Source organism: Corylus avellana, chromosome ca2 (assembly GCF_901000735.1).
Source record: "Corylus avellana chromosome ca2, CavTom2PMs-1.0".
Taxonomy (NCBI): Eukaryota; Viridiplantae; Streptophyta; class Magnoliopsida; order Fagales; family Betulaceae; genus Corylus; species Corylus avellana.
Window position 1 is genome coordinate 33,407,667 of NC_081542.1, and position 20,302 is coordinate 33,427,968.

Below are 20,302 nucleotides of genomic sequence, written 5' to 3' on the forward strand. Positions count from 1 at the left end.
AAAATAAATATTTTTGACCATCAAGTCAGCCCATATAATAGTAAGCTTGTGGCCTTTATCTTGCACACTACGATATAACATATCATACAATGCAATTGTCCATAGTTCTTTTACATGCATACATTTACAAAACTTATATATTTATCATTTTGTTAATCACCACTCATTTTTACAAAAACAGAGCTTACATTATTGGGTAAACTTCATTAAAGACTCCCGAATTTTCACATGTTTTGAAATACCCCCCTAAACTTCAAAATCTCTCAATTTAGTCTCCTGAACTTTCAATTGCTCTCAATTTGGACTCCTTGTCAATTTTAGCCATTAAAAATACAAAAAAAAGACCAAAATATCCCTGATTTTTGTTTTTTTTGTTTTAAATAAAAAAACGTTTTGAAAGTTGAAATTTTATACAAAAGTCAGGAGTATAAACGTCATGTAACGTTTAAAATCTAACGGAGGTGTCCAAATTGAGAGCAATTGAAAGTTCAGGGAACTAAATTGAGAGATTTTGAAGTTTAGGGGGGTTTATCAAATTAGGTGAAAGTTCAGGGGTCTTTAGTGAAGTTTTCCCCATTATTCTAAAATGCATTTCATATAAGTTGTAAGCATACACATTTAATACATAAAAATAATCATGCTACAAAGAACTTTTAAATAACAAGTATCCATATGAATACAAAGATAATACAAGCTGGATAGAAAACAAGTAGTTCGATGAAAGAGTAGTAAGATTCTTAGTTTTTCAGCTTTACATTTGTGATTTACTTTAGTTTTAGTAAAGATAGGGTATTAAATTGCTGCCTTCCTCCTACTATCTTTTTCTTTAATCAAGGTTAAAGAACAAAAGTGATGTCATCTAATTTTCTCCATTGCTTAAAAAAAAATAATTAGTGAAGTAATGTCATCAAGATTTTCTCTTGATTACAGTTATAGGATCTTGCCTGGACCTTGACATGAAGAATATGATAATCAAAGATTATATATGACACTGACTTTTCTTAACTTTTGTTTGGCCAATTATGACCCTGACCTTCAAACTTATTAGTCGTACTAACACCATCTAAGGAATTTTACAAAAGCGAAGATTATGATTGGTCGGCTGGGACATCCCATGTTTTGTGATCTCATGGAGGACATAATGTTTTTTGAATAAAAAAAAAAAAAAAAAACATCATTGGGAGTGAGTGAGTGCCTTGATGTTTAAGCAAAATCTATCCACTAATTAAAAGTGCTACGATTATATGTGTATTATTTAACCGACAGCATGTTATAATCTTTTTGTCAAGTTTATGATACGATAAGATTCTGCATGTCTTGTACACCCAACTTTTCACACATTGTCGACCAACACTTCAACTTTTTTTTTTTTTCCTTAAATGATTAAGAAAGCCAATGAAACTGTCCCAATGGCATTGTCATGAGTCAAGATGGTATTATCTTGACTACTCATAGCTTGTAGACGGCAGCAGCCGGCAACTAATGCGCCGTAAGTGCAAGTTTAAGAGCAAAAGAAGAGTATTTGCATAGTGAGGACGACATGTTGTGTTAAAATATAAATTAATTATTTATTATAAGCTTAAGTTTTTGAGATAAATTTAATCATTATTCTTCCTTAAATCTTTTTGAACTACACACTTTAATATTGTGCTCTTTCTTGGGAGGTTACAAAGCATGGTTACTATGTTCATAATGGCATGATGAATTTGACTTTGGAGGGATTTCTATTGCTTAGTGGACTTCTTCTTTCAAAAGAAATCCCATAAGAGTGTCTCTCTCTCTCTCTCTCTCTCCAAAACAACATTCACCCTAATAGAAATAGGGAGTTTCTTTGAAAGGTGTAATTATTTATTGGAGTGGGAAGCAAATGGGTTTTATAACAAAATGGGACATCTCAAGTGCTCAAGAGCACGAGAGGTTTATTTATTTATTTATTTTTTGTAATACCCTATTAGATGGATGAAGTGACATCTCTTACAAAAAGCTATTTGTTGAACATGAGGGCCCAGAATTAACTTTATTGCCATGCGGTCCTTGGAACAAACAAACAAAGCATGGCCAACAAACAAAATCATGTTCGTGTGTCACACAAGATTGCAGAAATGACTTAACACATCCTCAAAACACTTTTTATTCTTGCCCTCTTTCATTGCAATCCATCTTCTCCCATCATGCTCTTTCATTCACTTCATCAACCCCATTAAAAGCAGCACCAAAATATGAACATAGAGATACAGTTTTATGCCCTAACATGTACAAAAAGAAAGAAGCTAACAGAGCTTCACTACTCTGTTTACAATTCAATTTAGGAGATGAGATATTTGCTGAATTTTTATCTTCCAATGGGTCAATCTAAATCCATATCATAGAAACCAAAAACAGAGTATACAACTGTTTTTGGGCAGAACAATCCCACTAGTTGTCTAATACAAGTTAAAACTTAATGTGCATAAGATCTATCTGTCCAAATAAGTGGTTGAACAGTTCAAAATTTATTTAAGCAAATACATTTCATATACTCTCTCATAATGTGTTATCCCAAACAATTTGGACAGCAAATTACTAGTGATCAAATTTGGTAAAATCCTGGTGATTCTTGGGATCCAGTGTTCTTCAACAAAAAATTATATTGGTTTGCCAAAACTTGGAATAGCATAACAGCTAATAATTAGCATTTCTGTCGTACTGAAGTTTCTGGTGATGGTGATCTGCCTCCTGATTTCAATTTTGGAAATGATGGTTTCACTAATACACTCTAATATTTCTATAAGCTTACAATGTATGTTTTTGATGACTGAATTTAGCCTCAAGAGGCTTACAACTATGAAATCAGACACTGAAAAAATAAAAAATCATGGGGTTGAATAATTTTTATCAAACACTTTCTCATATCCATGTTAGACATGCATCTTTCTAATGATATAGGAAAATCTGTTATACAACCTCCAAAAAAATATGAATGCAACATTTAAGAAGATCATTCTAATTTCACCTAAGATTTTTTCCCATAATTTCCACGACGAACAAAAAGTAATGGATCCATCTTCACTCAAAGAATGGACTTGTGTAAGATTTGCTAATCAGTTTGATCAAACCAATGTTTTGTGACTTTGCACAGTTTAATAGGTTTAAGGGAAGCTTAATCTTTTCTTCAAAATGCCTCTTGGTTGTGTTGAGAATTGGTAATTCATCTCCTCAGTGTACACCCCGAGCTGAGCCTTTCTTCTTTACTTGATCAGCTTTCGTGATACTCTGGAGTTGACTAATTCCTCTGACCTTTCTTTTTTTTGGTAAGAAATTCCTCTTATTAGGGGCCACACCTTTGCGCTGTCTTCAAACACAAACAATTAAATACAATAAGTACCAAATAGCAACATTTATATGCAAAAGAAAGGAAACAATAAAACAAAAACAAAAACAAAACCAATAACCAAACAAACTATACAACACCCAAGAACCAGTACATAACAAGAAATTGATGATCTGTCAGCAAATTTATGTTGTTTTGCATTGGTAAATCTTGCATGTGTCTAAAACCAATATGTGTGCAACATGGATTAAGGTTTAATACCTTTGTAGTGGGGGGAAAGAGAGAGAGGGGTTGTCAAAGCTGGGTTGGGCAGTGGTAAAACTAGCCTCTATTTTGACTAATTGAATCTTGATGCCTGCTGAAATACACTATTCAAATCACTAATCAAATGAAAATGAAGAGTCCTGGAATCAGCATTTCCACCATTGGTTTAAATAATATAGATCCCCAAACAAATCCAGCCTTAGAGACCGAGTCACCAAGTGATAACATCTTTTCAAGGAAAATCAACCAACAAAACCAAATTCAGTGCAAACCGCTGATTTCAGTGTCTTCTCCATTATGTTTTTTATATACATGAAGATATCATTTATTGCACGACTGCTCCCAAAACCGAAGCAGTTTGGGCCAAGTCAACTCAATTAAACTCTTAATCCCAATTAATTAAGGTTGGCTTCATATACATGTATCCATACATTCCTAAGGCCATAATTTCCTTCATCTCACTGTTTATCATATCTTTCTGTACTACTTTTACATATTCCTCTATTCTCACTCCTTTCAACTAAATCTCAGTTGGTCTGCACGAGAAAGAATATGCTCAATTTACAGCACAAGTAACTGTGATTCAATTTGTCAGCCAAGGTAGTAAAGGTACATCAATTGACATAAAAAATGTATTATTATTTGAAAAAAGAAAACAAATATATCAAGTCGTTTCGTACAACCATATCATCTATGACTCTAAAAGTAGAAGAAACATCTTAGAAGCTAAAATGCCAAGGCATCCTTATGAGAGTAATTAGTCAGAAAAATTATAGTGTACCTCAGAAACATCATGTGATGACCCAAAATAAAGTAATAATCAAGCCATTGAACTTCGACTCACCTTTTTGCCAGACTCTTTACGGAGTTAGGGTCAATACATGCCTTTAACTCCTCGATGCTCATAATTTTCTCAACATTACATTTCAATAAATTGCAACAATCCATAAATGCAGCACTCCCGTCAGGAGCAAGTGATAAATTCTTGACCTTTTCTTTGAGACATTCCATTAAAATGAACCCTGCACAAGCAGTCAGCGAAGCTATTAGTCATACAAATTATAAACCACAATAGATATTGAGAATCAAATTCAGACGTCCAGAAATTGACCAGAAGTTTGAGCAACAAAAAATTCTCTTTCAGTTACAAGACCTGAAGTAATAAATCAATTATAAACATTTAAAACATCAAACATTCCTAATGAATTAAAGATCAAACTAAAGCCACATAGATTCAAAGCATTCCCAGGTCTAATTTATTATTTGCAGCTTTCAATTCATTCACTTTGCATCTTCTTGCCCAAAGAATGACATTTGAGTCAGCTCAAAAAAGTTCAAAGAAATAGTAACTCCATGATCTTTGCAAAATAAACTCCACGGCGTTCTTCTGACACATAGATATAGGGGGCTTCTCTTGCATACTTCTTGTGTATTAGGGTTGTACCGCTTTGCACTTTTCTAATGAGATTGCATTACTTAAAATAAATTTAAAAAAAATAATAATCTTATAAGACAAATGTTACAAAGGCTTTGGCTCTTCACCCACAAATCCTGATTATGAGCAGAATCTTGAGAAAGATAGATAATTAGATTATTCCTTATGCACTGAAATCACAAATTTCAATCATAAACATGACCATTCAACATCATAGCCACAATCAAATTAGGGAAGGCATCTTTCTGTAACCCTAGAACTATGTCCATTGTGTCAGGCAATTGAGATGTCTGAGGAGAATTGTCTATGATAGTTATTTAAAATTTTTAGTTGCTTTAGTTAAGTCTTATATGCGTTGAACTAGAACTGCATAGAATTTTAAGTCGCATTTTAAACTAGGAAGGCTTTTTCCTGTTAGAGCTCAGCTTGCTTTTCTTCAACATTGTTTTCTTGTTACTTTATAATAATATACTCCCTGCGTGGATAAAATTTTACAAATCAGAATGCAATCTAATGAAACAAGACTCTTCCCAAGTGCCCTAAGATGGGCTAAGAAATGTAAGTTCAAATTTCAAAGAACCTATTCAAGGTGGTATGGGAAGTAAAATAGATGAATTCTTACAACTTTTGGAATTTTGACCCACTTTAGTACAACTCAGAAAGGAAAATACATCATCTATTTGTGGGATGGAGGGAATAAGATATAGAGTTCAAGTCAAAAATCCTTGAATCAAACAAGAGGGGAATAAATCCACCACTACAAAGAGAAACCCAAGAAACCATTAGGAAAATTATACACGAACTGTGCCTTTTGTTTGTTTGTGTGTGAATGTGTATCTATGTAGGTATATTTGTATGTTCTGCTGTGTGGCTAGAGAAGCTATGCCACCAAATGCCTTCCGGCGAAGGGAGCAAATCTCCCTTTCCATGCTGGCCCACTGGTGGCTTGTTGTTGGACATTTTGGGTGGCACTCCTCTACCATCAATGGGTAACATGCGAGTGAAAGCTGTTGACAGTTGGACCCATGCGAAGCTGTTAGGCAGGGCGGGGTTGACATATGGGGTAACTTCAACGCAGGGGTGTCTGCAGTCCTGGGTACTCAGGGGCATAGCACGCCAGACCCTTTGTTCAGCAAGGAAGTCCTCGCAAAAACAGTTGTAGTTGTACCACCTCAAGTACAGAAGGACAACATTCGAGGATGCAACGCTTTAGTAACCGGTCCATGTAATTCACGTTGAAGCTAGAGACGTGGCAATATGAGAGAATGATTCAGGTATCATCAATGTTTCCCTCAACGTTCAGAATGAAGGAGATAGAAATTCTATACATTTTCTCACGATTTCAACCTTTAAACAGGCTGCAATGTCGGTTTGACTGTAACTCACTCGATCAAGCAACTCCATTTCAGCCATAAGTTGAGTGACACTTTCAAGCATGCTTCTTGGTCGACTGAGACATCCTGACTGGCATTAAATGTGAGTCCATTCAAGTTTCAATGCGAGTTAAATTGGTTCGGTCAATCAAACACCTTTTGGTCGATCGACCATTTATATTTTGTCAAACTTTTTTTTTTTTTTAATAAAAACAAAAACCTTATTTCCCAAAAAAAAAAAAAAAATCCCAAGTCTTTTAATAAAATAAGACAAAACTTCAAGGAAGGGGATAAGTCCAAAAAGGCCATTTGATCAATTCTAACTAGAGTAGAATTAGAAAGTTATAAATTTATCTTAAGTTTGTTGTTCAGGTCCTAGCAGCACAACTAAGAGGTAAGTTGAATTCCTTACCTTTTCTAAAAGTGTTTTACATTACATGTTTATTCAAATATCATGAATGCTTCATATATAATTTGTATATGCGATATTCTTCTTATGATTTACATGAAACATAGTATTACATAAAAGATTTTTAAACTTAAAAAATGATTTGGGACAAACTTACAATTTTTAGAAAGTTTCCAAATAAGGAAATTTTCCATTTAAGATGTTTGAAAGAAGAGAAAACCCTTCTTCACATTGCCCTAGGACTTATAAGAGAGGAGAAAAATTTTCAATGGTAAGATATGTGTATAGATGAGAGTAGGGCTATGCAAAATAACCGCCTACCGCTTGCCGGCCGAGTACCGACCGATGCCTAAAGACACCGCTTAACCGATGGCCAGGAGGCGGTAGACTTTTTCTATTTCCGACATACTCAGTTCGGTAGGCAGAATAACATTTTCTAACCGAACCGACTTTACCGACCAACTTTTTCATTTCTTTGCTTACCGACATTACCGAACCGACATTACCGACTGTCACCTTCACCATGTTGGTAACAGAAAATAAAGTTGGCAGAATAAGTCAGTGAAAATTCCGACTTTACCAACCATGGCGGTGTGAAATGCGAAAATCTCATTTTCGTAACCGAATTATCTAACCAGCCCCCTAGATGAGAGACATATATTTAGCTACGAGATCCGAGAAGATGGCACGGTATCAGAGGCAAGATGGAAGTGCAATCCACCGAAGGACGTTATAGAAGGTGTGGTCCATCACCATTGCCAAGCTAAGGGCACCCAAAAGTTCATCAACTTGCCCAGTGGGCATATCCGTGGCCACAGATTGTTGCCATGATCCCAAAGGTTGGATCGTGCAACCCTAGCATACGGAACGTAACACTATGCATAAAATAAGTTCAGTTTTAAATAAGAAAATTATAGAAGCTACTTCCTCAAGGAAATTGTGATTTCAAAGATCTTTTATTTTTTAAGCAAAGGAATTTTAACCCAACTGTTTTTATTTCGTTGAGAATGTAACTTACTGAGCCTTCCCCGCTCACCGTTTTCGTGGTTTCGTTTTAGTTAAGGGCAATACAACCTAGGAGGCCGGGATAAGAATCGAGGAAATAATTAGTAATGTATGTCATGTTCCTTTTATTATATTAAATGAGCGCCTTGGGTAAAAAAGAATGATTTTAAATTCTATTATTTATGTCAAAAAGTTTTGACCGTACGTTTCCACAAAAGTTTCCAGATCAATGAATGATTTTTATTATCATGTATTTAATTAGTTTACTTTAGTTTGCTGATTGCCTTTTGTACCTTTGCACCTCTATGAAGCTAACTTAACAAACCGAGCCTTAACAGGCCAAGGTGTTACAGTTTGGGCTAGGTTTAGTTTTGGCCCAGCCCATCTGAGCCTTTCATGGCCTCAACTTATTAGCACTGATCTTGTGGGTTGCCAAGGTTGTAGGCATGCAAAGGTTAGCAATCAGTTGAGTGGTTGAGACTGAGCACCGGGTCGCCAATCTGGTGGATGGGCAATGGTAGCTCGTGAGAGGTGGCTAATACAATGGTTGGGTGAGGTGCGGAAGAGAGAGATGACCGATCTGGAACAGTGGCACTAGCCTGTTTGGAGGAGCACAAAAGGTGCAACGGAGAGGGAATGTGTCTGAGTGTGGGTTAGGCTGAGGGCTAAAGTGAGTACGTGGTGGGAAAATGAGAAGAGAGAAATATGAAGAGTATAAAACAGGGGTGGGGTGAGTCATGTCGATATTGCTCAAAATTCTGACAACCATCACTGGCCCAAACCCCATGGCCTTTGGCTATTTTCAATCCCATATCCGATCATCACCTAGGACTGAGAAACTAATCAATATCATGCTAACTTTCAATCGAGTTAGCTGAGCGTTTGGCAATTTTCTCTTCTGTAATTTCAAGATAAACATAAATAGTTTGGTGCTCTTTCTTCGACAACTTGCTTGCAAAGACATATAAACAATACCAAATAAACACAATTTTGGAACATCTCCAAATTAAAAATTTCCCACAACTCAACCATCTCTTCAAACTGTTATGAGGGAAGAAATTCAATTTCGCAAAATTCAATAAAAAAAGATATGAATTAAAAGCTCTTTTACTCTAACTCAACTCAGTCAAATATGTATACAGGAAATTTGGAATTGAAAAATACCAAACAAAAGTAGGATTGTTGATAGACTCTAAATTTGAAAACTCAAGCTAGAAGCAAAAAAGGAAAATAAAAGCGAGGGAGATTAGAAGGGCAAGTAGGATTATCCACTGTACCATGCAATATGGTTGACAGCCAAAACTAAGAGACAAATTTTCAACACCTAACACTTTAAAACTGAGTATTGCCACCATAGCATAGTATCTACAATTTATATAGCAATATTTCACAAAATATTGCAGAAATCAACTCAAACTATTCACCATAACAAAGTAAAAATAGACTAATCATAACAAATTCATTCCTGACTATGGTAATACATGACAATTAAGAATAAATAGAAGCATAAGATCAACTGAGAAAATACCAAGAGCTCGAAGCATCTTCAGATCAAAATTTTCAGCTAGATTGCCATGGCCACTTGCTTTTGCATGTTGGAGGAGCAGCAGCTTTAAACTTATCAGCATATCCTGTCAAATTAAATACTTCAATTGTCATTGTTAAAAGCAAGAGCATATAGAATCATAAAGCAATGCCAATGGCAAAAAGGATTTTACTTCTTGTACATCATATGGCATGTAGAAGTAGAGTCCTAAGAAAGTGAGCTGTACCAAGTTATAATTGCAATGGAACAGTTTTTAATGCTGAAAGTTTGTTGAAAAGAGGAAGCATATATTAGTACTTCAAATCAACTGGATTCATGAAATCTCTAGCAAGTTTGAAGTTCATAGTACAACCATAATACATTCCAAGCAAAGGCCCGGCACATAAACAGAGGTCGTCGATTAAAGTTTAAGGAGTTCCACGTAATAGAAATTGTGGATCGGCATTCATGTTGACTATTAATCTGCAATCAATCTACATTTACAAATATGCTACTGTGTATACACATTAACATATATGCTACAGAATATAAAAGAGAGTAAAATCTTCAGTAATTTTTTATCTTAAATTACCAAGTACATTTGCATCACCAATTATAATTATCATGATTCTCACTAAAAATCAAAATTTTCTCCATCACAAGCTATTCAAAATATGTAGTTTAAACCCTGCATGAAGTAAGAACTCGTCGGAATGCTTAACTTAAGCGTACCTTTTTTTCATGTTTTCTGTTAACTAATCAAATCTGAGAACCTTTATGAATGCTAAGCATTGCATTTCAATGAATTTGAATTTGGAGCACACACCTTACAAGCACTAATAACACTTTCAATGAATATGAGAGAAGGTAATAATATAAAGACGCTGATACACAAACTATCAATCTTATACAAAAGAGGAACAATTGGGTTGGCAACTTTGACCAAATACTTACAAGCTCTGAATCTGAAAGGGAACAAAGCCAACTCACATCTTCAAGGCTATTTCTCCCCAGAACTTTTTCTACCTCCTCCATTCCAGTAATCAAACTCTTCTGACTATCAAAACTCTGCCAAATTTTACACCAAAAAACTCATATAAATCCACCACTTGCATGAAAAAATGAGTGAAGCCCCCCACCATAATCCACCAAACTGAAACAACATAACAATATACGAAACAAGTCCGGGAGAAAATACAAGAAAGAACACAGTCTGCGAATATTCAGAACCTTTATCGCATATATTACATAAAGAATCAGCTTCAAAAACAAAGTGTTACAACAGAATCCATAAAGAGCTTAAACGAATTCATAACAATCTCATAAACCCTAAACCCTAGAACAGAACATATAACAGACTCCATATCTGTTAAGAACCCCCTATTTTATATTATTAACGAATTATTCTCTTCCTTACTATGTTAGGATTTCTCCTCCTACAAGGATTAGGGTTATTAATTCGTATCCCTACTAAGATTAGGTTTAATTTCTACTCTATAAAAAGCAATGTAAATGCCTTTAGGCTAATCATCCAATAACAATTTCAATCAATTGCTATAAGCAAATTGTGGAAGTTAGACCCCCTCGAAGAGGTCATATCTTTCTCTGTTTTTCTTTGGTTTTTCTCTGATTTTAGTTGATAAGAACTACGGTTCTTACCATCTGGTATAGAGCAGTCCTCTCTTGGGCAATTTTGATGTGCCGTGTGTGTAGGGGTGTAAACGAGCCGAGCTTGGGCAAGCTTAGGCTGTCCAAGCTCGGCTCGTTTATTTTTGAGTTAGGCTCGAGCTCGAAAGGAAAACGAAAAGCTCACCTTAACCCATCTCTTATAACATCTTTTTTTTTGTTTAATCAATCTCTTATAACATCATCAGCATCCATTAATGTTTAATTAAAACTTTAACAATAAAGAAGGGAAACTGCAAATAAAACTCAAAACTGCTGAATTAACACAGCTTATGCAGCTGTAATACAACAAAACTTCATGAACTGTGCCAATTTTGAATATGGACATCTTTGTTCAAGTCCAAGCCCTTATCTTTGTTCAGCAATCACAACCGAAACCATCAATAAACAACAAGGTCTTCATATTTCACGACAAGAGCTGATATTACCAAGATTACAACTAAGAATACCAGAAAGTTGGCAAGCAGAAAAGCCATTCATCTAGTCATCCAAAAAAGAAAAATCATTGTTCATCGAAAACTAGCCAGGATGTCGTCCATTTTTGACAAATAATTATTCCTTTGGGAGGTACTTTCATTCTCCTTGGATTATCAAAAACATTCTTAAAATCATAGCATTATCATGCTCCTTTTTAATGATAAAAAATTAAACCTGAACTTCCATTGTGTTTTTTATTTTTTATTTAAAAAAAAAACCACCCGTGTAGCAAAACCCCAAACCACCCACCACCCAAGAAGAAACGGAGAAAAAAATAACCCAAAAAGAAAAGAAAAACCCACAAATCTTATCACCTCCTCCGCCTCCGATCCGCGGCGTACTGCGAGTCTGCGAGAGTGAAACGACCTCCGAGAGCCGCGTGGACAGCGGGGTTGGCAGCGGCAAGTTCCTGGAAACCGGGCACGAGCCGTTCAGCTTCAGCCAGGCGTCAAGGTGTGTGGTTGCTGCGGTGAAATAAATTAAAAAATAAATTAAAAAAATGGTTTTAAGGAAGAGGACGAGAGAGAAGAGAAACCAAAAGGGGAATTCTGTTTGAGGCTTGAGGAGATGATTTTTTTTTTTTTTTTTTGCAAACCCCAGATGTTGCTTCACTACACCTCAATTCGGCTTGACAAGAGGAAAAAAAAATGGGCTTGAAGGAAGAAGGAAGAGGACGAGACAAAGAAGAGAAAAAAAATAGGAATTCGCTTGAGAAGAACGACGACTGACGACTGAGTAGTGGTCATGATTTTTTTGTTTTTCAAATTGTTAAACCCTACACGTGACGAATTGTGGTCCATTGATCTGAAGTGAGGGTAAAACTGGAAAAAAAAAAAAAAAAATAGCACATGCAAGTGACATTACCGTTGACGGTTAGATTTAACCCCTTTGAGTGACGTAATAGGGAAAAGTGTTATAAGTTGGTAGTTTGATGAGGTCAAGTGTCATAGTTAATAGTTCATAGGAGAAAGTGTCAAGGCCCTTTAATTCATGGGGACAAAATGTAATTACCCCAAAGAATTAAGAACCCTAATTTTCGCAATGCAAGAAGATAAACCAAAAAAAACTTAAGGAAAAGCTTATCTTTGATGGATAACACGAAACAAGTAGTAGAGCAGAGACTATAATGGGAAGCCTTGAACCAAAACCACATAGTCGCACACAGGAGAGAGAACGAGATAGAGGGCAAGAGCGAAGAGCAACAAAATTTTAAAGTCAAGGGGCAAAACTGTTTGTGAGCATATATCTGATTCTGTCATGATCTCGTCCGGACAAGCTCATTTAGCACCCGGACGAGGATCCTAGACCAGCATGTCCAGCAAACCACAAATTTTCTCCCCCTGAATGCAAAAGCTGATAATTTGTGCACAGATTATTTATGACAAAAACTCCATGTGATGTGTGTGCTCATACTCAAAAACCGAACCACTCGTGCATTTAGAAACACATATGAGCTCATGAATATTAGCTAGCAAAGATGTGTCGTGTGTGTGAGTCAAATCCAATGTCAAGTCATAAGAAAATATCTAGGATCACTTTGCAAGCAACGACGGAAAAGATGCATGGTTAAAGGCAAACCTTTTAACACTAAGGCCTAGGATCCCTCATCCAATACAACATTTTATAGAACAACCACCATTTTACCACAAATCCTTTAGTAACCGTATTTTTCCACAATAATTTGGTCACTAACTATTTCTATAGGGATTCTTTCAGCATTAATGACATAGAACCTTTTTGTTCAAAATTGTTCTTTTAGAGACATGTCATAGATTATTTGTGCCTGACTAAGAAGAATGCAGAAAATTTTTGGGTCTAGGTTCAACTAGCGAATTGGTCAATTTTAACCAAGCATTGAACCATACATCACCTGCATTGTGACCTTGAGCTCTTTTCCATAGAAATCAAAAGGAAGATCAACTCTAGGAAGTGTATGATCAACATACAGAAAAGGTCCCACATGAAAAGCTATACAACACTCATCATGGTCGCACAATATTAGAAGCTCATACAGTATAGGTCCGTTCTCAAAGGACACGACTTCACAAGAGATTTTGAAAGTTCTTGAGTATGAGCACAAGGAACCAGTGCAGAGCACTCAAGAAAAATATTTTTGTATTTTTGTATTTTACAAAAAAAACGAAAGACAAAGACAAAAACAAAGCAAAAAAAAAAATTGAAAAAAACTTAACGACTCCAAAAACTTGTTTATCACAATTTATACGTAATTAATACTATGAAGCAATAAACAATCCAAGCACCAAAATCTATAAAGCGATAAAGAGGCAAACACAAATATTTTGGTTACGAAGATGAAACCCTTTAGAAACCGATCAAAAAGTAAAACCTCTCCGAGGCAGCCAAACCCAGGAAATCACTATCAAAAGATTATCCAAAGATTACAAACACTAGAAACACTTACAACCCTTTGTAAGACCTTGGCTCTGTAAGATTGACAAGCCTACAACTTGTCTCCTTACTCACAATCTTTTTCAACATGATTCTCCTTTACCGGACCCTTCCATAGACTTCTCAACCATAGATTTATCAAAGGAATAACTCAAATTCTAAGATATTCAATTTAACGCTCACCACATATGATCTCTCTTAGCACAACCTCTAACGAACTCTTTGGGGTGAAAATTCGTACCTCTCTCTTCTATAATGATGTATATATATATCAGTACATCAAACCCAGACTTGAGCCCACTAAAAACACAATTTTGGGCATAATAAGTACGAAGTGTCCGGATAGGATTAGTGCTTGTCCGAATAGGGCCTTGCGAGCAAAAGACATGCTTGCTAGAATTGGTGTCCGGATAGCAGCATGTCCAGACACCCCCTCAAAGGACATTCCGTCGATCCTTGATCAACAGCTTCAATCGATGAGTGTTTGTGATCTGATTGAACTGAAACTTTGCAGCGACGTTCATGACATATGAATCTACATTATGAATAGTGGAGATTGGATTCTAAGCATTCTATATCAATGTTTGAGCTCGTGGATAGTAGTCTCTGCATTTTGGAACCGAATTAAGCCAACACAAATACTAACGAACTCCCCCTTTGGCAATTCAATGACAAAAACTAAAATGCCGAGCCAATCCCATCATCATCATCTCCTCATATTTACTCCTCCTTTTTGTCACAGAATGACAAAAGGTCTTCACGTTTCCTGAAACACTTCACAAAATACATGAAGGCATATATGGAACATGAATACATAAATAAAACTCATGATCACAAAAAAAAATGACGTAGAATGCAAGATCATGAAGACACATCAGCAAAACTCCCCCTCAATGTATGACTCAATAAGAACAAGAGAAAAAAATTGCAAACAGGAGTACTCATAAGAAGAGTATATCCAATAAATGATCAAAAATTGCAGATTTTGGATAAACTCTTGTTGAATGTGCCAAAAATACCTAAAGCATACAAGAGTTTCAAAAGATGAATAAAGAAAATCATTGTTGCAACCCATGGCATGCCATTATGTACCATCACTATTCATGCTATATGTGTTGTGTGTGATAAGCCACAATCAAGAGCCAAGCAATGGACAAACATTTATTGACAAAGAAGGCACATTAAAACTTCCAAACCATATGAAAGAAATTTATAACTTGTTAGGTTAGAAGTCAAACCTTACTAGGGCCTAGTCACCCTCATCCAATACTCTCTCCCTTTGTCTTATCACAAGGCTCAAAGTTACATCTGGAATTTTGATTTTGGATGAGCCAAGCACAAAAATTGACATAGTGAAAATTTCCTTTTTGGAATATTTTGGCATTTTGCACATTTCACTTCAGATTTTCTCTTTGAGAACATGTCTTTCATAATATTAAATACAAGACATAAGGGTTTGGGCTAGAATTTATAGGTTCTAGGTTCAACCAGCATTTGGTCAACTTTAACCCACAAAGAAAATCCATCCAATGCATATGGTTTGTCCAACACAACAAATTTGTCATGGATTGACATTCTTTCTTGAAGCTTAAGTGCATAGAGATAGCATAAATGAAATATACCACAATAACACATACTTGAATGGATCAATGACAGTTTATTATAAAAATAATCAACTCAAGCATGGTAAGTGTATTCCATAGGTACATAAATTAAAAGGATTTCCAATTAAGCAATTAAAGAGCATTTAAAGCATATAACCATCTTAACTTTTCAAACATCTTTGCAACAACAATACCTTTCTCAAAAATTTATTAACACAAATAAAATACAAAGAAGGGCAGCAAAGAAAATCAACAACATGTTTGAATTGAGATTAGAACAGGCAATATATGAATGTCCTTTAGCATTAAACTTTCATCACATCTTATAGGTCCCACTACAAAATAATGATTTCGTTTAATAACTACTTCTAGGTCTTCACAAGACATTACACATTCATGAATGTTTGATTAGCAAGTAGACAAAAATCTTGGTGGTCCGCACGCAACATCTCATCTATACGCCTTTCAAAGATCATGGTATATGAATTTCTTGAAAAGTTCTTTAGGAACTTGCCTTAAAACAAGAATCTCAAAACAACCATGTATACATTGTTCACACAAAAAGTGTAATAACAAAAACAATGCAATACATAAACAAGAAAGAAAACACACAAAAAAAAAAAATGCAAATCAAAAAAAACCAACATACTCTAGGATATTCAAAAATATGCAAATCAATCAATCCTAGGCATGTTATTGACTCACCTAAATTAAGGTGAGATCACAACCACTCCCCCTCAATGGGTGAATGGTATAATCCTTCCTAACTCACTCTTGAACAATCTTAGGACCAGATTTATGACACACATAGGGTCTCAATTTAAAACAATTTGGTGGAATATGACTAACTTTGACACAATGATGACAGGTGGGAACAAACCTTTGAGAAGGTTGTCTTCTATGAGAAGGGATATATTTAGACTTTGATCTAGGCAAACCCGACTCTATATCACATTTTTCCTTCTTAGGAGAAGCCGAGTTTTTCCAAAGTCTTTAGGATTTAAATTGAAAACAGTTTGGTCTGATGTGACCAATAATCCCACAATGGTGGCATGTCGGAACAAACTTAGCTTGAGTTTGTTTCTTAGAAGAAGTCTTCAATTTGCGCTTCAGACAATTATTCAAACAAGAGGTTTTGCCCTTATCCAAATAGACTGTATTAGCCTTGACTTCTTTAACATTCACAAGCTTAACAAACAAGATCTTTCTTTCAGATTTAGAAGCATGCGAAGTAAAGCAAACACAATCAACAATCATACTATGCTTGTTATCAACACAAAAAAAACTTTTCAGATTATCACTAGAGAATATTTGTGAGAGTTCTTTCAAATCATTCTCAAGTGATATCTTCTTTTTAACAAGCACAGACATCTCAGAATTTAAAGAATCAATCAAGGCATGTGATTTAGACAATTCATTCGCTAAAGACTCTTTTTCCTATTCTACAGTTTTAAAATTCATTCAAATCTTTTTGTATCTATAAGACAGTTGACTATACTCATTAGAGAAGATCTTGTACACATCGTCAAGATCATCAAAACCAAAAGTATCAATGACAGGGGACTGAGATGTATTCAGAGTAAAAAGGAGTCAAGGATCTCACTCAGAAATTTAAGCCTAACAAAGTGAACTCGCTCTGATACCAATTGAAAAACGCTTAACGACTCCAAAAACTTGTTTATCACAATTTATGTGGAATTAATACTATGAAGCAATAAACAATCCAAGCACCAAAATCTATAAAGCGATAAAGAGGCAAATACAAATATTTTGGTTACGAAGAAGAAACCTTTTAGAAACCGATCTAAAAGTAAAACCTCTCCGGAGCAGCCATACCCAGGAAATCACTATCAAAAGATTATCTAGAGATTACAGACACTAGGAACATTTACAACCCTTTGCAAGACCTTGGCTCTATAAGATTGACAAGCCTACAACTCGTCTCCTTGCTTAGAATCTCCTTCAATGTGATTCTCCTTTACTAGACCCTTCCAATAGACTTCTCAACCATGGATTTATTGAAGGAATAACTCAAACTTTAAGAGATTCAATTTAACGCTCACCACATATGATCTGTCTTAGCACAGCCTCTAACGAACTTTTTGGGGGTGAAAATCCGTACCTCTCTCTTCTATAATGATGTATATATATATATATATATATATATATATATATATATATATATATATATCAGTACATCAAACCCTAGACCTGGGCCCACTAAAAACACGTTTTTGGTCATAATAGGTATGGAGTGTCCGAACACGGTTAGTGCATGTTCGGACAGGGCCTTGTAAGCAAAAAATATGCTAGCTGGAATTGGTGTTCGGACATCCTAGCAGCATGTTCGGACATCCCTTGCAAAGGACATTCTGTCGATCATTGATCAACAGCTTCGATCGATGAGTGTTTGTGGTCTGATTCAACTGAAACTTTGCAGGAACGTTCATGACACATGAATCCACATTATGAAAGGTGGAGATTGGATTCCGAGCATTCTATATCAGTGTTTGAGCCTGTGGACAATAGCCTCTGTATTTTGAAACCGAATTAAGCCAACACAAATACTAACATAAATAAAAAAACATTTTCGATCCCAAATATATTTGTTGGCTTTAAGATGAATGTTATACTGTTCATTAACTTTGCCTTTGACACCATAACATATCTTTTATTCTATGTGGACAACCCAATTATTCTAGGTTCATCACCAATGTTTGCTACAAATTGTAATACCCCGAAAAAGTAAATTCTTTTATAAAATATACTCTTTAAAAACACTTGGCATTTTAAATTTTTTTTTTTGGTAGTAATCTTGTGATTTACTAAAGAAAAGGGAGGGTTGACTTGAGTATTTAGAAGATCAAACTTGAGGAACTTCGAACCCCTCACTTAGGCCCCATTTGGTTTGTGGAATAGACCTTTGAGCATCTCCAATAGCATTAGGTATTTTATCTAGTGAAAAATTACAATTCTTTACTTTAGTTATTATTTTTTCACTACACACTCCAACAAATTCTCTATTTCATTATCTACTTGCTTTAAAATATTATTTCTCATTCTTTTTTTATTATATTACTATCAACACTTAATTAAAGGGAAAAACAAACACATATAGAAATCATTCATAAAAACAAAAATAAACACATATGAGTAACATTCATCTCACATGCAAGTACTAATTCTTAAAATTAATAACATAAATAAATTTTTTTCATCCAACTGCAATTGATTTGTTTCCATCCTTGTGTTTCTATGCAATAAACTTTTTTTTTTTTTTTGGCATTAAATTTTTTCATCCAACTGCAATTGATTTGTTTCCATCCGTTTGTTTCCATGAAATAAATTTTTTTTGCATTCAATTTTTTCATCCAACTGTGTGAAGAAATTTTGTGTTTGAGAGAGAGACGTAGCAGATGTGAAGAAGTGTTTAGAAGAAATAAAAGATGTTGAGTGAAAAGAGGAGAAATAAATAAACAATAAACAAAAGAAAAATAAACAATATTTTATTCACCTAGTGTGCTACAATGAATAGCTCCAAATTGCTAGTCACTGTAGCAAGTAGCTATTCTAGCTAATGGCAAGCTACTCTGTTGGAGCTAAAAAAAAGAGCAATAATGGACTATTTAATCCTATGTATAGCTATTCCTTTGTTTGGTAACGTTATTCTTGGAAATAGTTTATTCCCATGGGACTACTAATCTCATACATAGGATTAACTAAGCCATTCATTTTGAGTGGCTTAGCTAATCCTATGTATGAGATTAGCTAATCCTTAAGCAATGGAATTCATTTTTCAAAAATACCCATATAATATTTTTTTTACTATGGGTATAAAATATAAAAACAAGAAGGATATAAAACATTAAAAAAAAAAAACAAAAAACAAAAACAAAAACAAAAACAAAATAAAAAATATGAAAAATAAAGTGGGTGGCTTGGGGTGGTCGGCCACCCACAGAAAAGGTTGGGGGTGGTCGTGTAGCAACCCTGATTTTTGGTTAGAGTAATTCTAATGATCGGTGAAAGATCTAATGATCGGTGAACTCCTCCCAGAATGCCCCTTAAGTGGTTGTCCTCGGTATATGGGAGCCTGGTCGGATGGTTTAACTGGGGGGTCTACAGGCCTATCCTCAAAGGAGATGTAGTACGGGTCTCATGCCGAGTGGCCACTGGCTCTCCTGACTCCGAAAGTCGCGCATCCAAGGGTACTATGTGGAGAGGAGCAACTTCCATTACAGAAATAGGCTCTAAAGCCTTGTCTAAGCCGCGAGGAGGACCGAAAGTTATTGGTATGGAATCAAACCGAACAGAAGACAACACATCCAGGAGATCCCTCGATTTGTCCGCACGCCCTTTATTCGAAAGCTATTCCAGGGGCGCTTTGCCTCTATCAGCCTTCCTCTTGGACACCGGTGGGTCCATCACGAATACTGGAGCTGATGAAACCTAGCCCTGGATATGGGGATCCGATGGCTTAGAAGTCGAATCTGAATCCCTTGCAGCAGACACCGCTATTATAGCCGACTTGCCTGAAGAAGAGACATTCTTGTGCGCTCGACTCTTCTTGCTTGGGAGCCAAGCAAGCGACTTCGAAACCATCTTGTCACTGGTTGGATTTGGTCTCTTAGGGTTCCCTTGATGATCCCAGACAACCTTGTCCTCTAGAATTTGGTACCCCAGACACTCACGAAGAGGGGAATCAATAACGATGTTACCAAAAAGCATCTAATCCGCATTCTCGGGAAGCTGAGAATACTCCAAGATGTAGTCAACCTGGCCTTGCTACTCCAGATTCAGTGCAG

The 20,302-nt window shown here is 35.6% G+C and overlaps 1 protein-coding gene across 5 annotated transcripts; it reads right to left on the minus strand.

Annotated features, from left to right (window-relative positions):
• Nucleotides 1–2,845: 2,845 nt before the first annotated feature.
• Nucleotides 2,846–12,230, minus strand: LOC132172558 (uncharacterized). Of its 5 annotated transcripts, XM_059584077.1 has the most exons (6): nt 12,102–12,228; nt 11,799–11,948; nt 10,276–10,389; nt 9,325–9,427; nt 4,419–4,596; nt 2,846–3,331 (listed from the first exon to the last, which is right to left on the minus strand). In XM_059584077.1, the coding sequence occupies exons 3-6, from the start codon at nt 10,354–10,356 to the stop codon at nt 3,196–3,198; spliced, it is 498 nt and encodes a 165-aa protein (XP_059440060.1). In that variant the 5' UTR covers nt 10,357–10,389; nt 11,799–11,948; nt 12,102–12,228; the 3' UTR covers nt 2,846–3,195. The 5 variants fall into 5 exon arrangements, with proteins under 5 accessions (XP_059440060.1, XP_059440062.1, XP_059440061.1 ...); XM_059584079.1 differs by having other exon boundaries at nt 10,312–10,389; nt 11,799–12,230; XM_059584078.1 differs by having other exon boundaries at nt 11,787–12,229.
• Between the last annotated feature and the right edge of the window lie 8,072 nt (nt 12,231–20,302).